This window comes from Molothrus aeneus, chromosome 1, assembly GCF_037042795.1.
Source record: "Molothrus aeneus isolate 106 chromosome 1, BPBGC_Maene_1.0, whole genome shotgun sequence".
Taxonomy (NCBI): domain Eukaryota; kingdom Metazoa; phylum Chordata; class Aves; order Passeriformes; family Icteridae; genus Molothrus; species Molothrus aeneus.
Genome location: NC_089646.1, coordinates 54,475,706 through 54,499,043, shown reverse-complemented (window position 1 = coordinate 54,499,043; position 23,338 = coordinate 54,475,706). Strand labels below are relative to the sequence as shown.

The window sequence follows — 23,338 nt, the reverse complement described above, 5'->3', positions numbered from 1 at the left end:
CTCTGTTATGGGGGAAGCACTCAAAAATCATAGCAATCCTGAGATCCCATTTGAAACTTATGAAATTTAAGTGTAAATAGGAGGATAAAGGACGTGTATTATTGCCTGAGACATTTTCACATGCAGGGCAACTCGCCTTCTGAGTTCTGCAGCAAAGCAACTTTCTCCAGGCAATGTCTGCCAGTAGTGTCAGTGGGCAGAGAGGATACAGAGGTGTAACATTTTCTGCACAGCTCGTGGGACTGGGCTCACATAAAGGAATGAACTGTGAAAGCTGAAGCTTCCTGAATGAGCAGGGGTGCAAAGCAGAGAGCGCTGTTTAGCCACATCATACTGTACTATACTTGTTTGCCCAACCTGTGTGCTCATGTGCAGGGATCAGCTGGCAAAAATATCAGTCAGCAGAGAACAGATTATGTCCCAGAGCCAAAGATGATCCCCATTAAGCTGATCTGCCCAGCAGTGCTATGGAGGTAGAAAACATTTTGCCAATACTATTTTCACAGGGTTCAGCTCCTGCCTCTTTTTCACATGGAGTCCTGAGGTGCCAGGGTTGCAAGAAGGGCCACCAAACAACACATTCTCCTAACCTTGAATCAGCTTTTCTTGAAGTCTAATCAAGACAGTATTTTTGATCAGGGAGGGAAAAAAATGTAGTGTAAATACTATATGAAAAAATATATCGGTTTAGGTTATTGTTTTTATAGGAACTACAGAAAATTATTTCAATGTATTTGTGCTCCCTCTACTGGCTCTTCTGGTTTTACTGAAAGAAGTCAGAGAAAATTTTGTCATGAATTTCAATGGGAGCACAAAAGGTGCATGAGAGCTAGATTCCTCATAGAAATAATGCTGATGGACAGCGAAAAACAATTGAGCTGGTACTATACAAACTGTTGTATCATTTGGAAAGTGAATTGATTTGCTCGAAGTTTAAGGAGATCCTGGGGTTTTTTTTTTGCCTGTGCAGAGATTTAGATTAACTGTAGTGTTTGGCCAATGATAGCATATTAAGTCATAAGGTTTAAAATAACATTTTCAAAAGAACTCAGTGAGTGCTTCAAATCAGAGGGCTCAGCAGGAATTCAAAATATTTTTGAAAATGGTGTCACACAGTATTTGGTGTCTTCTAACTTGATGAAGGAAGCTTCAGCAGGGGGAAAGATTACAACACAAGTTTGGGGAAAGTTTTTAGCATGTCTTGAAGAAATAAATGCAGGAAATAAATAATGTAGTAAAAATGTTCCAGTTACAGATAGTCCTAGTTTAGCTTTCAACTTGTCACTTCCTTGGAATCTTAGATACTGAAGGAGAAAAAGAGCAATGATACTGAGCTGCAGCTTGTTAGCTGAGTCACAATAATTGAGCCTTTGTAAACTGTTCCAGTTGCTAAGTAATGCATGCTAGTACTTACTTTTTCCCTGATGACTGAAGACTTAAATGCCTCAGATATTGTTAGTCAGCTTTACTTAGGTAGACTATATGTGTTATTTATTCATACAACTTTTTCAGACTTGACAGACTAAAACCAGAATGTCTCCTAATGGAAATGAGTTCATAGAATACTCACATGCAGCGTAAAGTGGTGCTTCTTTTTCTGCACTGTAAATAGGTTGCTTTTCAATGTACACTAGCAAGTCTGATGTAGTCCTATTCTTCCTGTATTTAAGTATAAATAAATGGGTTTGATTTATGTTCTTTAAACTACCCACAGTAGGTATCGTTCCTCTTCAAATTACACCAAGTAGGTAAAACTTCAGATATTTTACTATTTCCAACATTTTGCTAATCTAAGGAGCACCAAGAATTCTCCTAGAAATTGCAATGGCTTTCTAAAGCAGGCTTTCTAAAGTTGTTTGCACTCCTGTTTTATTCAGTATCCTTTTTATCTCTGTTCATAAACAAGGGTTTTTTTGCCTTTAATAATTTTTGCTTAGCCATTTCCACACTCTTCAAGATTTTTTGATCAGAACTGAATGCCATGGTCACAGGGAGGATGCATCCCTGTTTTACATAACATGATATTATTTTCAGCATTATTTTCTTTCGTTATCTCAGTACAGCCTAACTTCCTGCTTTTTTCTATCTCTGTTCATGGAACAGTTTTACTTAATGAGCAGATGTATCCATCATTATATATCTTTGCTTCCCTGATCATTTTCATGTGTATCACTAAAATGGTTCCTTTTGATGTGAATCACTTTGCACTGATCCCCTACCTGTCAAAATGCTCTCCTGGCATGCTCCAAACAGGATTTGTAAGTTTTTCATGGTATTTTGTACTAACTGAAGAAATTCATGTGTTCTTCCTGCAGATGCCACTTTACCATTATTCACCATATTTCCTTGCTGGCTGCTAAAATATTTCAAAAATTTGGTGTAAATCCATTGTTTTTTACTTGTAGTCTTCTTTCTTGAAAAAGAAATAATAAAATTCTCTAATTTTATGTTTCTTGCTTTATAAGCTTTTCATGTCCCATAATAGAAGACTATCTGATAAGTTTAATTTCTGCACGTCCTCCATGCTCCTCAAGAGGAATTTTGTCAAAATATAGGTTGCATGGCTAAGGGTGCATTGTTTATGAGAAAAGATGAATTTGTTGTAAAAATTTGTTTGCATTGTCATTCGTTATCAGATTTGAGAAATTTGTTTCAAGGTGTTCTTTCATATCACTAACAACAAAACCTTTACGCCAGCACAGCTGAACTTGAACCATGAACTGCCGTCTTATAAAATTTAGGAAAGTGTGCACCTTGCTTAACTTAGCCATAAGGAGTTAGGTATCTGGTGTAAGCTAGTTAACTGGATTTCCTGCATAGACATAGACAAGGAAGACATATGCATGTCCAGTGGAAAACTCAAGATACCAAAATAGAAAAGTTTTTGGATAGGTTGGATCTCTAATAGGTATCTTAGGATATCCATTGTTACCATTGACATGAGAGAGGGCTAGGGTAGCTATTTGAAGATTTTCAAATAATTCTACGGTGAGGAAAATTGACTGAGAAAAATCCAGCTGCTAATGATCACTGGGGTTCAAACACATTCTTGTTTATGAATTTCCTAAACAGCTTTCCTAATAATTGGTGTTTTCATAACTATTTTCTTTCCCATACAGAAGCAACTTCTGGACATTCTGTTGTTCTCTGGTGTACCACATAAAGTGGGTTCCCATCTCACTTTTGCCTGACTCTTTCTTTCTACATACTAGATTCATTAAATCAGGACTGTAGTCCCAGTTGTCCTCAGTCTTGTTGTATCCACAATACCTGACAGAATTTTTCGTACTTCATCGTGTCTTACAGCACGACCAGCTTTGGGCTTCTGCCAATTCTAACACAGTAAAATGAGCTAGTAGGTAGTATTTTCCTACATTTTCAGTTCCCCATCTTTGTTGTCATTGGCCATCATGCTCCAGATTAACTGTTGAAAAGACATAGATGCCTCTCAGATGGGTCTATGGTGATTCTTGTACATCTGCTTGCCAAATTTCACGTTAGATGTTCCCTTTCTGCAGTCTCAACCTGCCACAAACTCCCTATCATCCTGTTATCACAACTCCATGCAATCCCTTGTTATTCTCTCCTGTTTAAATCTAACCAGCTCTCAATCATTTCCTCTCTGCAATGCTCCTATAGCTTTGATGCTGTCTTGTTTTATGAGAAATGCACTCTTTTTTCTCTGTTTCAATATAGTCACTAAACTGTGTTGTCTCAATTCAATTTTGTTTTTCTTTTGCTTCTTATATGACTTTCAGTGATGAGGGTGACAATTTTTCTCGCTTCTTTCTCTTTTCCTTTACCATCATCATTGCATAACTCTATTTCATCTATGGATAAATTGCTAGAATTTTGAAAGTCAAGATTACTAGACTACTTACTACTACAAGGGACTACATCAGACTTTCCATGCCACAGCATGACATTGACTTGTAGCTTCCATCTTTTCCTGACCAGTTTTCTTTGTGGCATCAGCACCTGTAGGAGAAGGATATCTCAAAAACCATTGATATAACTGCACCAAACCATTGGGAATAGTATGATGTCACTACATTAGCTGTCATTCTAAGCAACTGAGGCACAGAAAGCATGCAGTGCTGTTCACTGTAGGAAAAGGAGGGTTACCTTTGAATTATGCACTTGCACATTTAAAACCGTTATTATAATACTATTGTAATATTTACATTATTAATTAACATTATTAAGTGATAAGTAATTTATAATCAGTGATTAGTGTATTGTCAATAATATTGTTGTTATATTGACATTATCTACTTCCTGATAGGGGTAAAAAAATTATTTATGCACCTCATTTGCATATAAAATTAAATCTTTTACACAAGTCCAGCTATATTCCCAAACTCATTTAACAATTTGAAAGACTTTCAATTACAGTGTGCTTTGAAAGTAGTTGTGATTCAATAGAAAGGCTTTGAAAGAACTTCAGCAGATGGTGTCAAAGTCCTGCCCCCAGTTATGTCCAGAACAGTCTTCATTTTGGGCAGAGTATGTACACAGCCAGTGTGAACCTAAGGATATTTTCTATATTAGTTTCCAAATGTAGCTATTTTGTCAGTCTAAGCAGTATGTACAAACACCTTTTATGCTATATGTACTATACTATATTGTACTATACTGGGAGAGAGGATGCTTATTAGGTATCAAGTATCTTTCGTATTCAGTTTCATATACGCAGTTACTTGAATTTATTTGAGTAACCTAAATTAGGATGAGGGGGTACAGTATTTGTAACATACTCTGGCACAGCTGACTGTGAAAGGGATTTGGCATGAAGGATGGGGATATGTGTATTAACTTGTTCTTTCCAATTGCTAGAAGATTTAAGGAAACATCTTTGAAGCCCATGCCTGCTCATGCAGTCTGTTTAAAAACAGACTTCATCTGCCATTGTGCTCTTGAATCATGCAGTGTCCTCAGCATGCCATTACTCTTTCTCAAAATCAAATGTATTCTAGGAAATGTTTACAGGGCAGAGGACTCCATTTACAAGAAAATAGAAGCACGAAACACTTAAACTACTACTACTATAAGGCATTATCCTGCAATTTTGAAGTGTTTTGGAATGTCTTTTTTATATCAAGATACTTATTTTTCAAACCTTCCATGGACTTTAGTCTTTGAGAGTTAATGTCCATATTTCCCATCAGAAAAAATTGAAAATCATTAACATAAAGGGGATTACTTAAGATGCATTTCTTGCTCTTTGTACCACTCCTTTTAGTTTCATCTCTTCTGCCCTTCTTCTAATAGTTGTCTATTTCGCCTGTGTCTCCTCTAATTTGTTGTGTTTCCTTATCTCTTAGATTCCCTTTTCAAGAATCATAGAAAAATAGCACTGGAAAGGACCTGAAGAGGTCATGTACTTTGTCTCCTCCCACTAGGCAGGATCAGGTGTCCCTGTATCATTCTTGACAGATGTTCGTCTAGCTTGTTCTTTAAAATCTTCAGTGATGGAGGCTCCCTAGGCAATCTAGGCACCTCTACTTAGTGCTCTAAATGTCTTCTTGATGCCTGACCCTAGCTTTCCTTACTGAAATTTTAATTCATTATTTTCTTCTGCTTTCCATTAAGTCCGTATTTCACCCTTGCTGTTTGTCCAGACTCTCCATAAAACCAAGTAGCAACTCTGTTATGATACAGGGCAATGTTCCATCAAAAATTTTCTAGATTTCCACTTAGTTTCTTTATCTTTCCTTATTTTATGCTAAATACCTTGTTACCCTATCACTTTTATGCAGCTTTCTGGATGCAGAAAACAACATCCCTGATCTCATAAGCCCTTTAACACAGAACTCCAGTCAACCATCCCAAGCATAGGGATACCCTAGATAATTTAAGAACAAAATTCAGTCTTACAGACCTAACTAATTCTTTACCTCTGCATTTATCAGTCAATACTAACTTCACTGTTGAAAGCAATATGTAAAGCTTGTATAAAAGAAATACAAATAAGGCCCTTCGCAGTTTTCAGTTTATTCTTATAAAGTATTATGAAGCACTTTTCCCTTCTCATATTCACTTCATCCCACTAGGTGTAGTGTGCCTACACATATTCCTGCCAGATACAGATCACAGTTCCATACAGTCATCATTCTGGCAAGTCTCCTATATCCACTTACAAAGAAAGGCACTTACAGCAAGTGTTTCTGTAATTTCTGTGCCTCCTTCTGTCTTTGGATGGAAAATGCACAACAGTCATAAATATAATTCATATCATACATACGTGTCCAAAATTGAGAAAAGTCAGCTATTGCAAGTACAAATTGATTCTGTCATCTAGAATCTAATTCATAATCTAATCGTTGTCTCTTCTTAAGGCTAGTTCTGGAGTGGAAATTATACTGGATGAAAATAGAGAGTATTTTGATGCAATTTCAAGCCATAGATAACAATCACTCTTTTTTAAGCAGGACATTTACAGCTTAACATAATCTACTGTAAAGCAGAGGGTATGCTGGAAATAATGTAGGGAGTTAAAGATGGAATCCTCCCTCAGTCTTTGGTCAGGTCTTAAGGTGATTCTTCAGCCTCTTCGACCCCATTGCTCACTTCTCCCTCACAAGCAGTGTGTTAGAATCCAACCTCTAAATATCCCTTATATATTGCTGTTACCTTACTTAAGGTAACTATGAATCCAAACTTCACTAGCCATATTCCTTTATGCCCAACCTAATTATGAGAATTTCTTACATTTGTTTAAATATTTCTGGACCTTTAATAAGAAAGTTGCCAAGCTTCTGAGTATTCCAGTTACTTTAAAAATATATGCATAGTACAAAACATGTGCAGAGACTTAAACACTTTCTAGACTCAACCATCATATTATGCACACACTACATAGTGACTCTGACTTTGTGCATGCCTTTCATGCAGAGCTGAAAAATGCAGAGTGCCCTCTCATTCTAGAGCTTCAGATTCACTGTGGAAGTGCTCAGTAGTTGAACTGTTCAGTGACTATGTTGTAACATAGCTGGAAATTGTTGGATTTGCTTTCTCCCTGAGAAATACTGATGGGAAATGGTGTAGAATAAAAAAAAATTATGGGTGGAAGATCAAGGTTCAAGAGATTATCCAGTCCAACCTGGAGTAACTATTCCAGTTTTTAGTTAATTTGGTCCTAACTACATTCATAGAAACCCACAGATTCCACCAGTAATCTGCCAGTGTTTCACTACCATGTTAGATAGCTTTTCCCAACATCTAATTTGAACCTTCCAAATAACTAGGCCCATTATAAAATGAATAAAAGACAGAATAATTATGTCCTCTTTTCATTAGCTATGCCTATATTCAAAACAGGCATCATATCCCATTTGGTCTTCCCTCCTTTAGATTAAACATGACCAGTTCATTACAGGTGCCTTCATAAGCCTCAGTTAACTCCCAGGCCTTTAGCCATTCTAATTATTTAACTCTAGTTGGTCTAGATTTTAATGCAGTCTAGCACCTAGCTGTGGACATGGCATCCTCCTCTGCAGAGGTCTTTGCAGGGCTCAGTAGAAAAGATGCATTTCACATGCACTGCAGACATCACTCCCACTAACATGTCTTGGTATGGGAGCTGCCTTTGCTTCACTTTTGCAACACCACAGGTTTGCAGCCAGTATGTTCAAAGCACAGAAACATTTTGATTCCTAATCTTTAATCCAGCCTGTCAAAATTTCCTCCCAGCATGTCATCAACATGTAAATTTAGTAAAGGTGTTCTCTGCTCCATCATCCAGGTCATTAAGAAAATATTGAGTAGTGTTGAATGAGGACAGACTTCTGTGAAGCACCATGCATGCCCATTTTTTTCTCCACAGATACTTACTTCATCCTCAGTTTTGCTTTCCAAATATTTTGGCATTCATTCTGCAGCAATTTCACCTAAACTATGCTTCCTTAGATTATAAAGAATGTCACATGAGGGAGTATCAAGACACTTGTAAAGTCAAACCACCTACTGCTTTTTCCTGGTCCACAAGGCCAATTACCCTGTCTTAGAGGGAGATCAGATTGGTTTGACACAGTTTGTTTCTGCAATCCAAGTTGTCTGTTGCTACCTTGTTTTCTTGCAAGTGCTTACAAATTGTTTGATTATTTTCTTCAGTAGTTTACTGTGGTTGAAATTTAGTTGACTGGCCTATAATTTTGCAGATCTTTCTCTTTAAAGGTAGCTGCTGCATTTGTTCTTGCATCCTCACAGATAAGCACTAACATCTCTTAGACTGTTCCACATAGTGTAAAGGATCTAACTCATCTAAATACAGTACTTATCTTCCCTTGCCTGCGCTGAAATCTTTGGTTTTGACAGAGATTCCCTCAGACAACAGACCCAGACACCAAACACCTGCCTGTTTCTAAGAGCTGCAGTCAGGATATGATGTGGATATAATGCATGGGCAGGCAGTCCACTTCTTCAGTGTTCAAAAGAGGCCAGCCCTTAGAGTGGTATGTTTCCTTAAGAGAAGATATTATAAAAGTACTATCTGAGTTGGGAGTTCTCTGTAGATAAAATCCAGCTGTTAGAGAATTTTTTTAAGATGCTCACTCCTTGCATGAGTCTGAAAACTGGAAGCCTTTTAATCAGCTTCTCAACTGTTATCCCCTTGTTAAAGTTCCAGTTATATTTTGTTAATGTACTTGAGAAAAAAAAAATCCTACATATAACAAAATGCCTTTTTTATTAATCCACAAGGAAGTCAGAATACACTAAAACTGGCCAGATAAATAATTAGACTTAATTATATAAATTATAAGTAAAAAATAATTATACCTAATTATATAACTTTAATATTTATTAAAGGTTAAATCAAAGTTTCTTCCTTCATTTTCTGTTATATTATTCCATGTAGAAGGTGGAAAAAGAGATTGAAGTTTTTCCATTCTTAACAGACTCTAACAGGAATATTGTCATTAAAATAGTTCATATATATTCCACAGAAAGTGTCATCTTGAATGTGAACAGATACCTTTATCTACAGTTTTATACAATTTGTTGTCTACTTAGCATCAGACATTTCTATGTGTGCTGGGAGGATAATACATATAATTTGAGTGTCACTAATGTGTGAGTGTCACTCCTTTTCTAAAGTCATTTTTTCAGTTAGATATCAAAAGAGAAAACCTCATACTCCTTAGCATTCAAGAAATAGATTTTAATTACTGACTTCAAGCAAGGCCACATAGACCTTTATCTTTTTCCTTGTAGAAAATGCAGATAACAGCTGCAGTGAAGTGAAGCCTTTTTAGAATAATTTTATGATTTTTTTGATCAATATCAAGAATAACATAAAATAAAGGTATAATAAGCAGCAGTCACTAGAGTGTATCAGACCTGTATTACGGTATTCTTATGCTCTGAAAAGATTGTACTGGACTACTAGAATTCAATTCAAAACTGTAAAGTCCATTGTGTGCCTTTATTTTGTAGAGAGACTGCCCTTCAAATTTTCTGAGAGTTTTATGTGAAAATCAGTACCAGAGAATGTTCCTAGATTTCAATGCCACATGAAAACATATTATAGGCAGAATGGATTGATGTATTCCCCTAGTAAACAAACAAAGACTACAGTCTTGTAATATTTGTTTAAAAAATTTGGAAAGTCAATTCATGTATCATTTGCATCTACCATACTTACTAGACTTTTCACATATGTCATACTGGATATAGTCTTGATGTGGATAGAGCTCAGAAATTTTTGTGTGTGTTTTAGTCAAAGACAACTTATCTGTTCCCATGATTTTTGTTTGTTTGGCAGCTATGATGTCATAAAACAAATCACTGATTCCTGTAGGAAAGGGATTTTTGCTCAGTTTATATCCTCTTCCCCATTCCCATTCTTCTTGGCCCTGGTCCTGCAATATGAAAGGACCTCTGTGAAACAATCCTGATTTCTATAAGAATCCATGTAGGGAATAAAAGTTTGGTTTCATGAGTCAGAAAACAGGTAAGGATATGTATTTAATAAATCAGAATCCTTATGTAATGTCATAGGTCCCTTATCACCCATTACAAAAAAATTATTTACCTTCTAATTAGAAAATATTCTAAGCAGCTCAGATTTCTCCTGCAACATGAATAAAGCCCATGGTGTTTAATGCTCCTATGTGATTTGTTCCCCAGAAGTAGATGGGTGAGATGGTGCATTGCAAGTTTCCTATTATTGCTTCACTTTCTAAATACCTATTTTTACATTTTAACATGTAGCTCCATCAGCCTTCCCAGACGCAAGTGGGACAAGCAGCTTCACAATCCAATCTCCTGCATTTGGCTCACAGTCAAGCATCTATGTCTCAAAGCCCAGTGCGTCAGGCTTCCTCTTCTTCCTCCTCATCCTCCTCCTCTTCAGCTTTGAGTGTTGGCCAGTTAGTCAGCAGTAAGTATTGCTCCCTGGCTCTCCTGAATTCTCCCTTCTGTTTGTTCTCCTCACTGCTGAGTTTTCAAATCTGCTTTCCCTCCTTTTGGTTTTTTTTTAATATAGTAGATTGTATATTGCAAAATAGTCGACTCTCACCAGTGAGAATTACTAAGTGTTATCATGGATGGGGCTTAAGGTAAACATGCCTTGAGAAATTTAATCAGTGTTGAAAATGGTCATAAAAATGGTAGTAGCCATTAATTGACTCATGAGGACAATTGTTATAACTGAAAAGAGTTTACATTTTTTGGAAGTTAGAAGCTTTTGAATCAGTCAATATAATGAAATACATTTCTCAGAATTTGGTTGGCAAACAGGTACTCCTACTTTTGGTTAAGCTGCTTGTTTCTTTGCTTGGTTGATACAGCAAACCATTTTACAAACTCTAATAGTGCACAAATCCAGAGTGAGAGATTTTCTTGCCAGAAAAAGCTCTCAACACTTAAACAAGAATGAACTGGAACACACTGGGGAGAAGGGAGAAGCACACTGCAGTGAAATAACTGAGTTCCAGTGTTAGAATTAGAACAGCTGACCTGAACAGCACTTTCTTCCAGATTGCACTGTTGAGAGTCTTTGCTATTACCTATCAGCATTAACTTGGTCTTTACATAGCAAAAACCACAGGTTGACAGGATGCATAAGAAGCACTAACAGTTTCTGCAAAAATCCAATTGATTGTATGACCTTTTTTTATGATACTCCATGTACATATTCTAAGTAATCAAACACTATAGCTTGTGCCATATTGGTAGTGAAAAATATGTGACTGACACAAGCTTATGAAGGGCTTGGAGAAACTGTTATGCAAGGGAAGATGTGAAAAAAGCATGGTTGGATTATTTCAGAGATCATTTACATGGGGAAATTACTAGTAGAGCTATAGTGGTAAAATTATGCTGATGTAACTCCCAGTGGGAATACTTTTGTTCTGGAATGAAAATATCTGCATATAGATACAGATATAATTATAATGCTATTGCATTGTCACTAGTAAATTTTCTCACATAGACATGCTTGTAGAAGGAAGACAAAGAGGAGGTTTTACATTACAAATACATTGAATTTACCTCTAGTCCATGTGGGCAAATTGAGTAAAATAGCTGGTGCAGAGTTATTTTTCAATAGCTAGTCTAGACTAGCTCCTCTTTTGGACATTCTTATTTAAAATAAATGCAACATGGAAGAAGCCCTCTTAAGATTACAGGATAAATCCATCCAAAGTTAGAAAATACTTGAAAAACAGCTGTTTGTTCAACTGTAGGCAATTCCTCTTAGAATATGTATTTAATTATAACAATATATTGTTGTGATTAAAATCATGCAACCATCTTTTTTTTTTCTCATCCTTCTTTCAGTGCATTCCCAGTGGAATTGTCCTAGGGATGTATCAGAATTACTAACACAACAGGTGGGCTGTTGTCCCAGGGTTTACCTGATTCACTAATCTGTTCCTCAGTTTGCATAACATTTGAGGTAGGAGGCTATAGAAGAGTGAAGGATGGTCTTGCCTGAGGCAATAGAGGACTGAGGAGCTGAAGCCTTCTGTCTGCTGTGTAATTCCAGTGCAAGGCAGGAAAATCACTTAAAAGAGATTTTTCACAAGTGCTCCCTCAATATCCAACTTGAGACTCCGGACTTTAATTTACAGAAGAACTCGGTACTCATAGTTGCAATTTTAAGTGCACTTTCATCCTGTATCAAGAACCATTTACAGACAGTCTAAAAAATCATTTCCTACTTGACTTGGTCTGGGTAGCCAAAACTGCTTCTTCTCTCAATATCTGTCCACTTCTCTGTGAATGAGAAGGGGAAGACCCTCACCTTGTAGAAACACAAGAAAATAAATTAAGATTTTAAAGAAACCAGAAGAGCTCAAGAGGAGATGTCTTTAGTGAAGAGCTTTAATAGAGGTCTGGGGCCACACACTGAACAAGTAAAAAGGCAATACATCAATCAGTTCATCTGTAATGAAGGACAGTTCATCCTGTGCACTGAACGAGGCACATGAAAAAGAACTGATAATCCAGGGCTCAAAGACTATGGTACATTGTGTTGTGGGCTCCTGTAACTCCAGCACTTTGTAACTTCTGAGTGCTAATTTGTGCAGCTCTAAGGATATTCTTTTAGCTTCATTTTTTGCATAGATAAATTTCAAGGTTGTTTCAAAAGCAGAATAGTAACATAAATCAGTCATATGGTGACATAATCTTTATGTTCATAGTTGGAAATAGGAGATGTGTTGAATGAATGGAAAAGCTGATAGTTCTGTTATCATCTTGTTGGTTCAGCTCTGAAATAAGCATGCTGTGCTTATGGATTTGGCTGAGAGTAGAGTATGAGGCACAAGAATATCAATTTGGGCACAACTGGGAGATACATTAATGAACATAGAACTTTTACTTGATCCTCTCAGGCTTGATTCCTTCCACTACTTGTCTTGTTCTAGTCTCATTAATTCTTTACACTGTTCTCCACACAACCTACTCTCCCTTTGCCTCCATGCTATTGTTCTTCTAGTTTTCTCCCTGCAGTCCTTTCCTCACAGTCCATCATTACCCAACTTCTCTTCCCTTTCATTTCCCACTCAGTCACTGTCTCCAGACTGTATCTGTACCCTTTTACCAACCTTTTTATTAGGTGGTTTCTGTCCTCCTTTATATTGTTTTATCACTAGTGCCACCTCTTTTTCCTTTTCTCTTTTCCTCTATCACAGTGAGTAGTACTCAGCACAGTCAGGCCCTTTCTCCCTCCAGTCCAAATTCTAATCCCTGCTCTTCAATAATCTTCAAGTCAATTTTTTTTCTTCTACCTTATTTTTTTCTTTAGACTAAAGGTTAATTTTTTCCCCCTCTGCATCCAAATCCTGCTGATGCCACTCCACCCTCCCTAGCAGCCATCAGAAGAAAGTGAAAAGTGATCACAAAGAAGAGCATCAAGTCAGTCTCTATGTCTTTACTGTGGTCTATCAAAAAGAGCTACAGGCATAAGAAACTTTTCATACAATCAGACTGATTGTTGAAGGAGTTGCACTTGGAAGTTAACTCAAATTTTCCAAAAGAAAATGTTACTGATAGGGATCTCCTGAAAAAAATTCCACATTAACATAAATAAAAAACTTGCGGAGCTGTTTTGAGTTTCTGCTTCCAGCTTCATTCAGTCTCTGCTGTTCAAGACTAAAAGAATGAATAGCATAAGGGGCAGATCAACTCACTTCTGCCATTTACATAGTAACCTTACACAGATAGAAGCAAACCAGTCATCTCAATTATCCCTAAAGGCTGTTCAGCATACTCCTGAGAGCATGTAGCCACCACAAATTGGAGCTAGCACTTCATGCCTAAGCCTGCTTGAGCTGCCACATCAGGGATGGTGTTACAGGGCACAAGAGAGCTACCTATTCTCTTCTAGTATAATGTGGAAAGAGCCTACAAGAAAGTGGAGAATATGGTCAGTTCAGTAAGGAAAGATCAAACCATCTGTGTAATGAAACATGAAAAATCAGATGGGATCCTTTATAGCTTTTCTTTCGCAGTGATAAACCAGTGATAGATACTGTTTGGACAAATAGTATTGAATGACCTTCATGAGTTTGAAAATTATTTCATGTGACTGAAAAGCCATTTACATAAAACTGTGGCTGTACATCTGAATGTAGATAGAAAGTCATCCTTGTTTCACTTCTTTACAGAATCTGTTCAGTTTCCAGATGCAGATTACTGAAGGGCAGGAGCACCTCTCTGTCATGCCTGTGGCCTTCTTAGACTCCCAGCTCCCACACTGGCTGCAAAGCTTTGTATGAAAGGCTTACAATTGAAATGCAGTGTCTGAAAGTCTATTTAAAGTCTTTTAGTGGGATGAGACAGGCAATGGGTCAGTGTTTCTGAGAGAAGTCATTATTCATGAGGGCAGCAAGAAACAACTTGTGGCCTCCTGAATCTGATTTTGATTTCTATATTCCTCCTGAGGTAGGAATATTGCTCTCTTTTCCTAATTCCTTACGAAACTGTAGTCCAGACCTCTGGCAGAGGTCCTGGAGCTGAGTACCTTGGCAGAGATTTGCTGTATTCCAGAAATAATTGCTAAATATAGCAAAGTTCATGTAAAACTAGTCACATTTAGCCACTTGTTCAGTGAATCAAATTGCATAGAGCATCCAAACTTCAGCAAATAATTATTTGGAGCAAGCTTCTGCACACTGACTGCAAAGAGAATAACTCTTTCACAAGATGTTGCTTCACATCAGAGAAATTATTGAAGTACAAGGAGAAATTCATAAGAACTCTATTAACTATAGTGTTCCATGTTCCTTGGGTTTATTACTTTTACTTTTCATTCTAGTAATATTTTCTGTATGATTTTGCTTTTTTTTTTCTTTAAGGTTCCTTAATGTCAAAGAAGTGTCCTTACCTTTTGTTTTTAATTTCTCTTTCTTTTTTTATTTCTTGTCCCTTTTTTTCCCTTTATGTTGTTGTCTTCTTCATAGCTTTTCCCTTTTCTCTCATCATCACCCCTTCATCCTTAACTGGCAACAAGTGATAATTATTTTGGAGACAAAGCATAACGGTTATTTCCAAATAAAAAAATATTTTAAAATAAGTTCTGTCTAAGCAAGGACTGCAAGATTCATCTCTACTCTTTCTGTCCCTTCTGTATGATTTCTTTGTGTTGTCTAATCCTATTTGTATTCTCTTTTGTCTTCTTTATTTTCTCTTCATTCAATTCTACATCTTTATTCCTCCCTTTTTTCCATTTCATTTTCCTCTTCTGAAATGCATCCCTCTGCTCATTTCTTTAACTTTTCCACCATATGTTCTCTTTGTGGAAATCACTGGTTTCCCCTTGTGGTCTGAGACTTGTGTTTCCATGAAGTTCCTTTCTTCCTCCCAAATTCATTTTACTGTCATCTGTTACTGTGAAATTAAAATGCCTCCCATAAACAAATTATTATTCTTTTTTTTCCCCCTGAGCTCCACTCCATTTTCCATTATCAATGTTTTGTCCTGCCTTTCTTATCCAATTTACTTTCCATTGGACCTCCTCAGCCAGCTATTTCTCCTCCTCTCTGACTGGGGAAATCATCCCCCTGTAATCCCTCCCATGGCAGAACTCTGTGCAACAGAAATTTGGTTTCTCCTTAAGGGTGCACTGATTTCTCTGTAGCAGCTCTTTCCCCAAACTATTAAAGTCACAGCATATTTTCACTCAAGAACAAACTCATGCAGGATTTTCAAAAGAATTCAAAGGTGGGAGAAGTATTCCCTTCAGCAGGAAAAAACAGATTTCTGTGCAGGAGAGCCTGTGAATTTAATTTCTTCTGTACTGCTCATCTGTCTTCCCCATCCACCAGGATGGCTGGTGGAATTTTAGCTGTCTTCCTTTTTGTTATATGCACCCATATCCTCTGAAATGGTCCAAGACAACCCTGTGACCTTTCTCCAGCACCCAGTAGTTTCATAGGCAGCCACTGTTTTCTCAGGCAATAATGTAAACATGGGAGTCTTGAAATCCATTACTGTAGATCCCAAACACTCAATGGGTTTGGCATTCTCTATTTACCTGTTGTCACTGGGCAGCCTTCCCTGGGATATCCACATAATTGGAAAAGAGCCAGTTTATTTACTCTCTTCAATAAGCTACTCTTCCTAAGATGTGAAGGGTGCTATATGTTCAACTGTTTTGAAAGCTCAGAACATGTTAAAACAAAGTCCATAATCTCCTTGAATATGTTTATGAATATGCATATTTAGACCACACAGTCTAAGACTGTATTGATGGCAGTTAAATGCAATAGTGTAAAACAGACAAATGATGGTGCCAATAAAATGATCTTCCTAGCACTATTTGTGTTTTAGGGAGATGACAGAAGACAAGATCCATGGATTTCAAAGGGCTTTGAATCACGCCCAAAGTAGAAGTGGTTCCAATTTCACACAAATGCTATTTTCCCTAGAGTTCAAGATAAAACATTTCAGTGTTTCAGTCCATCTGTTAGTACTATCCTGTTGCCAAAGAGGCTATGAAAGAATGAAGCCTTTTTCTCAACAGATATTCCACTGTATACTATATTCTACTCCCATATTACTGAAGGGCATCACAGATTTTTTCTCATCTCAAGGAGAGCTCAGCCTAATATTACCCTCATCCAAGTGCAGGAACAGTCTTTCCATGATGCTCACTGTTGCAACAATGCCAGATCATTCTAGATCCAGCAGAACTTGGCAGAATTTCTCTATAATTTCGCTACAATTCATTTTCTCACTTCCCTTTTTATTTCTAGCAGGAGTTGGGGAGGATTACAGGTGCCATAGTTTGCTACTTTGAAAGTTCTCTGGCAACACCTGAATTGTCCTTTTTTACATTCCTAACAGCCTTAGTCAGAGGCCTTAAATTAACAGAAGGAAAGAGGTGAGGAAAGTCACCATTTTAGTGTACTTTGCTCAGGGTAGTTTTTGAGGCCAGTATCATTTATGATATTTAGTATAGAGACCTAAAGTCAGATAAGTTTGCAGCTCCATTCTGTGTCTCTGAAATTCAGAACTGATATGCTAGGTAGACGATATGGTGTGAGCAGGAAAATTCCATGCTTCTTTATAATATATAAAAAAAATTCCATGCAATTACTTTATAAACTTCAGTGGCCACTGTCACAGCATTTACTCCTAAATCAAACAATATGCACCCTAGCTTTGTACTGACTGAGTGCATGGGTGTGCAGGTGACCACTAGTACAGCAGTGAGAAGAGCAGAGATGATTCTGAGTGTGGAATATCGTTGAAACAAGGCTGGGCCTATGTGCATGTTTATCTGTATGCATAGTTCGTGTGGTCCCTGGTTGCATAGAATTTTAAAAAGATTTTTGCCATTTGTGCTTCTTACACTCAAGCAACAGAGTAAATTTATATGCCAGAAAACCCTTTTCCCTCTGTCTATTACTGGACAAAAGGATTTTTTCATAGGATGTTTCCATCACTAGGAAATTTTACACCAGGTTTATAAACCCCTGAAAATAAAAGCTTTGCTACTGCAATGCTGATAAGCCCTCGATAGAGCCATACTAGCAGGAGCCATTCTCATAAAAGGTTCAGAATGGTAATGTAGTCTAGCACTGTCCTTGGACAACTGCTTGCATTTACAGAAATTGAGGGGTTATTGTACTGCAAACTTTTCACCTTGGAGTCTGAGGAATGAGGTGAAGAACAATAGAGATGTCTCACTGGGAGAATGGCTTCACTACATGCAGGATTGCACAACACTTTGAAATCTTCTACCATCCCAGTCCCATGCTGTCTCTGACTTGGCAAACACTTTCATTTAGTCAGGGATCAGTAGCTTGGGAGGGGGTGGGGGGTGGAAGTTCCATTCTCCAGCTGTTGTGTCATTTCCCTTGATAAGTCCTAAATTGACCGAGTTATCCAGCTCCAAAGGAGCTTTTCTGTGGTAGACATGCTTTATTATGTGCCCTTTCAGGGACAAAGGCTTCTGTGTCAGTAAACTGCTATAGAAAGGAAGGACATATTTATTCTCACAGCATCATAAGCATTATCTTCTGAGGGGCTAATGTAAAAGTGAAAAAACTGTGCAGCATTACCATCCAAAACCAGTGTTGCTGCACCTTGATTATCAACCTGATGGGAGGCAGAAAAAAAAGCTTGAAAGGCTGCTTCTTAGAAGGGCATATTTTAAAAGACAATTAATAAATTAGGGAGGTTTTCAAGGCAGAATTATTTTAGGCTTGTTCACTTGCTGGGTTATTTTGGACATTCATGCAGCGGTTTAGGTTGGGTATTGTGTAAAAGGGAAGAAATAGTTGTGAATCTTCTTATTTGGCATTAACTTTAGATAAACTACAAAGACTTGATTTCAAGTTAAAAATCCAAGAAGCTCATAGTATTTATAGCCCTCCCCACAGACTGGAATTAAATTTACTAACACCAGCCATCAAGCTATGTGATAAAAAGGGAAAACAGGGAACATGACTCCTCAGTCCAGAGAAGACTTTGCAAGGCATAAGTGGTAGCAAGGAATCCAGGCATACTCTCCCTCAAAGGTGAGCTGGCCTTTGTCAGGAGTTCAGCAAAGGCATATCTTTGGAAGTCTTCCACCTGCAGACAACTGCAGCCCAGTCGGCATCTTAGCAATCTGAACACACTGACAAGGCAAGTCTGCTTCTGTTTGGGGAAGAGAAAGGGATAGTATTAAAAAAATTGAACTTGAAAGTTTTGGCAATGAAAATGGCTGTAAGCCTGTCCCACTGATATGTGATGCAAAGAACTGACATGATTAAAAAATATCTCAACAGATCCTCAGACAGCCACTGGAGAAGTGGATGGGGTAAATCTGGAAGAAATACGAGAATTTGCCAAAGCTTTTAAAATCCGGCGCCTGTCCCTTGGCCTGACACAGACTCAAGTTGGCCAAGCCCTGAGCGCCACCGAAGGCCCAGCCTATAGCCAGTCTGCCATCTGCAGGTAACAAGTTACATCATAGCTCCTCTTCTTTCTTTGTCCTTAATAATGATCCAGCTTATTGTGAGGAGCATGCTTGTGTTTGAGTCTCATAACGTTAGAGTGTATTATTTAACCTGATATTTAAATGTTGTTATCTGACATATAAATTGTTCTTACTGTGTCTATTTAGAGTGATTTTGGTCACTTTTTTCCCTCATTTTCTAAACAAGTGAGAAACAATGTTCCTGGAATAGAGACTTAATTCCATAGATGAGTTGGAGATCCTGCTGATGCTCAATAAGCACCAGCTGACCCTCTTCATACTGTGCCATTTTCTACAGATAGGGTTACTGAACAAATATTTCATGGCTGCATCCCTGCTAAGTTAAACCTGTATTACTGTGGTTAGCACTTCACATAGAGGATGTTAATGATGATTTACCGAGGCAACACAGAAGGGGAAAAAATAGCTTTCCTGCTATCTTGCAAACCAGCAGCTATTCATCTTTTACCACCCAAATATTTACCGAAAAAAACTAAGACAAACCCATGTATGCAAAGCAGAAATTTGTCCTAATTATAAGAAATAATAATACAGTCTTGACAGAGTTAAAGTAGAAGCAAACACCTTATATGCATGTATGTCTATTACAGTAATCCTATGTTTATGCATGAGGTAACAAACACACTTAGGTAACAGCTTTTTCCTCTTGGGCAATGCCTTATAGTCCTCCATCAGTGAAAGCCAAGAAACCAACTCTAAGCTCATTTAAGTGGATTTTGTTCTTGGTGATCCATGAAATGCTCTGTCTTTTTATCTGCTCTTTATACTTTTAATGTATTCCCCATAGAATGGAAGTGTACTTTTCCTGCAGTTAAAGACTAAGGTTATAAATGACATCAGTATGGGGTAGTGTGCTTGCAGCTCACATTTTGCTCAATGATTTTCCATAAAACCATTGATTGTTGTTAAATACAAAAAGCTCCATAGGATCCTCTCACTTCTATGGTCTCCCCTACTGTTTTTTCTTATAAGATACCTCCCTGTTGAAAATAACCTTTATTCAGTCTATACAAGGATACTACTGCTGGGAAATTTGTTTCAAGACTTGTATGTCGTTATACCAAACATGTCCTGCAGTAACAACGCTAACAAACAATGCCAGTGATATGAATGCTATTGCTCCCTATTGCTAAGGATTAATTTTGATTTTGTTTTGTTTTGTTTCTTATTTCTTTTTGGTCAGTTGGTAAAGAATGCCTAAAATTGGTGGAGTTTTTAGCAATTGAAATTTTTTTGTAGTCTTAAGTTGCTGTTTAGCATGGTATACTTTGAAGGAACACATAGCTGTTTCCTTTACCTTTGCCTAGTTTACTGTCTTCTCATTTTCTCCATCTATCCGACACTTTGAGAAAGCACTGGGCATGGTGAGACCTTTTACAGAGGGCTCCTTGGAGGAGCAAGTTGCTCAGAACTTGAGATTGGGTGCAAGAGCTTGTCCCAAATACTTGCAAGGTTACAGACATTTTTTAATTTCCTTTGCCCGCCTCAGATGGACACCATTTTGGGGTGTAATTACATGCTATGACTGTGCATTTTTTGTTAACCTGCTTCAGTAGCACCATGTATTCCTCAGAAATAGTAGATTTCAATTTTTTTTCAGTTGTAACAAAGGAGTTTCAGTATGAACTCCAGGTCAGTGGAAGGGGCAATAAGGCAACCAGTTTGAATAACCAGCTCGAAGAGAAAAGTAGAATCTTCTGGTGGCCTATGCAAGTCATAAGAGCAATATACCACCTTGATATGTTCTGCATGCAAATAGCAGTATTTCCTTTAATTTAAGACAATACATTCTAAAATATATTCTTCAGCTTGAAATATCACCAGACACCAAGGAATGACACCTTGCAGTCAATATCACATTAAGATGTCAGGCACCAGTTACAAAGTCTTTGGAGTACCATTATCTGAAATTATTCTTTGTCTTATTCTTTGTTTGTGAGAAGTGCTTTGTTTCATGCTGGAATATTTTTTGCTGCCTCCATGTGCTGAATGGAGACACTAAAAATGTCCAGCTCCAGCCATCAAATTTCTTGACATAAAGGGATTGATTCAGTTCCTCTAATCTCCAGAGCACTCTGTGGTTAGTGGTGGTGGTGGTGCTGAAGCACCTGGGCTGGAGAGCACAGCAGCGACATCCAGTAATTGTTGCCTTTCTGCAGCATTAAATACCTCAACATGCAGAGTGGACAGAGCAAAGTGGGAAAATACAAATGGATGGCACCAAAGAAATTGGGTTAAGACTTTTTTAATAGCAAAAGAGGATAAATTCCGTAAATGAAAGAAACAAATACTTATAGGACTTGAAACATGAACTCTGCTCTTCTGCTTGTTTTTGGAAGGATTAAAGCTTTGTGTGGCTGCTTTTCCAGATGTTTTATAATACTTGTAAAATCTGGTTTGGCAAAAGACTTTTGATGGCAAAATGATATATAGAAGACCTCCTTTACAGGAAATGATATCATTCTGGTACAGTTTGCAGAAATCCCACAATAAACTCAGCTTGGTGCCACAGCATATTAGTGGACTGTTATGCTGGATTTCATCTGGAAAACATGAGTCTGTCTTTGCACATTGTGGGGACAGCAAGATAATTGCAAAGTGTCCAGCTGTTTCAGCTGAACACCACCATGGCTATGGGAATTTTTTTTCCAACCCAGAAAAGGGATATAGCATTAACTTACAAACAGTGAAAATTGCTGAAAAATGGAAAGGAAACCTGATATTCAGAGATGAGTATTTGCCATTGGTTTTCTTATTAAAGCTGTGGTGTTTGGATAACGTGGGATGGGAGAGATAACAAAAGGATTAAGCACAAAGACAAGATGATAAAAGCAATGCCTTTGATATCATTTCCTGTAATTAGACTTAGTCTCAAGGGTTTTGAAGATTATCAGAAATATGAAAATGTGATTCTTAACCTGTATTATTTAGTGTACTTAGAATTTTGTTGTAGTGCTCATTTTGTGTTAGCTTAAATCTCTAGCTATATATATATATATCTATATCTATGTATAGATATACCTATCTGACAGTTTTCATAATCTACTGTAAATTACCTCTGCCAGTCAATTAGTCAGGCAGGCAGGAAGTCCCACCCTGGCAGAGCATCAGTGTAAGACTCTTCTTTCTCAATTTTCCCTCAGACACACCATCCTGAGAAGCCACTTTTTCCTACCACAGGAAGCCCAAGAGAACACTATAGCTAGCAGTCTGACAGCCAAACTGAACCCTGGCCTTTTGTATCCTGCCAGGTTTGAAAAGCTGGACATCACCCCTAAAAGTGCCCAGAAGATAAAGCCGGTGCTTGAGCGGTGGATGGCTGAGGCTGAGGCCCGCCATCGAGCAGGGATGCAGAACCTTACCGAGTTTATTGGGAGCGAACCATCCAAAAAGCGCAAGCGGCGTACCTCATTCACGCCACAAGCCCTTGAAATCTTGAATGCCCACTTTGAGAAGAACACGCATCCCTCTGGGCAGGAAATGACAGAGATTGCAGAGAAACTGAACTATGACCGGGAAGTAGTTAGAGTTTGGTTCTGCAATAAGAGGCAAGCACTGAAGAACACAATTAAACGTTTGAAACAACACGAGCCTGCAACAGCAGTTCCTATGGAGCCTTTAACAGACTCTCTGGAAGAAAACTCCTAAGAGCAAAACAAAAAAAGCCAAATCACACAGAAAAAAAAAAAAAAACCACACCAAGTGAAATGTGTCCATTTCAACTTTGTGAAAATACCTATTCATCACCCTTGTAAGTAAAAGACTGAGAAAACTACAAGAAGGACAGAACAGTTTATAAATGTCCGTGGGTTTTCCTATTTAAAAAAAAAAACTTTAAACAAAAAAAAAATACACAACACTTAGCGTGTATGTGGTAGAATTAGATCCCCAAAAAACCGAAAAAGCCAGTTTTTTTAAATGGACTTAAAGTAAACCAAATAACTACTTAATTTTTTCTGTATATTATGAAAATATTAACACATTTTAAGGAAAAACAAAACAAACAGCAACAAAAAAAAACCAAAAAAACACAAGGAAAGAAAAAAAAAAAAAAAACTATTATCTGTTTAAAAGAGAATACAAGCCTGCCACCTGGAGGAGTGATTGTAACCTTTCAGGTATCAAGTGCTAATTCACTATGAAATCTATTAACCAAAGTCAGAAACATGGCATTGCAAACTAGATTGTTAGTCTACTCTTTTATGAACGTAAAATTGTGTTACAAATTTTTACATTTGTATTTTGCAAAGAGGAATACAGGATTAATTTCTCTCATCCTTGTTAGTACCCCCTGCAGGTGTGTACAAAGCCATTCCATAGTAGTCACCTCACTTTCTTTTCTTTTAGTCAACAGTTTTGCAATCTCCTAATGTTTGGGTGCCAAAAATAAGTACTTTTTAT

At 37.5% G+C, this 23,338-nt stretch overlaps 1 protein-coding gene across 1 annotated transcript in view; it reads left to right on the top strand.

Moving 5' to 3' along the window:
• Nucleotides 1–22,949, top strand: part of POU6F2 (POU class 6 homeobox 2) — a 311,850-nt gene extending 288,901 nt beyond the window's left edge. Inside the window, exons 8-10 of the mRNA XM_066544767.1 lie at nucleotides 10,213–10,381; nucleotides 18,726–18,894; nucleotides 22,081–22,949. Of these exons, the coding sequence (XP_066400864.1) occupies nucleotides 10,213–10,381; nucleotides 18,726–18,894; nucleotides 22,081–22,585 (843 nt within the window). The 3' untranslated portion in view covers nucleotides 22,586–22,949. The remainder of the gene's footprint in view (nucleotides 1–10,212; nucleotides 10,382–18,725; nucleotides 18,895–22,080) is intronic.
• Nucleotides 22,950–23,338: the final 389 nt, after the last annotated feature.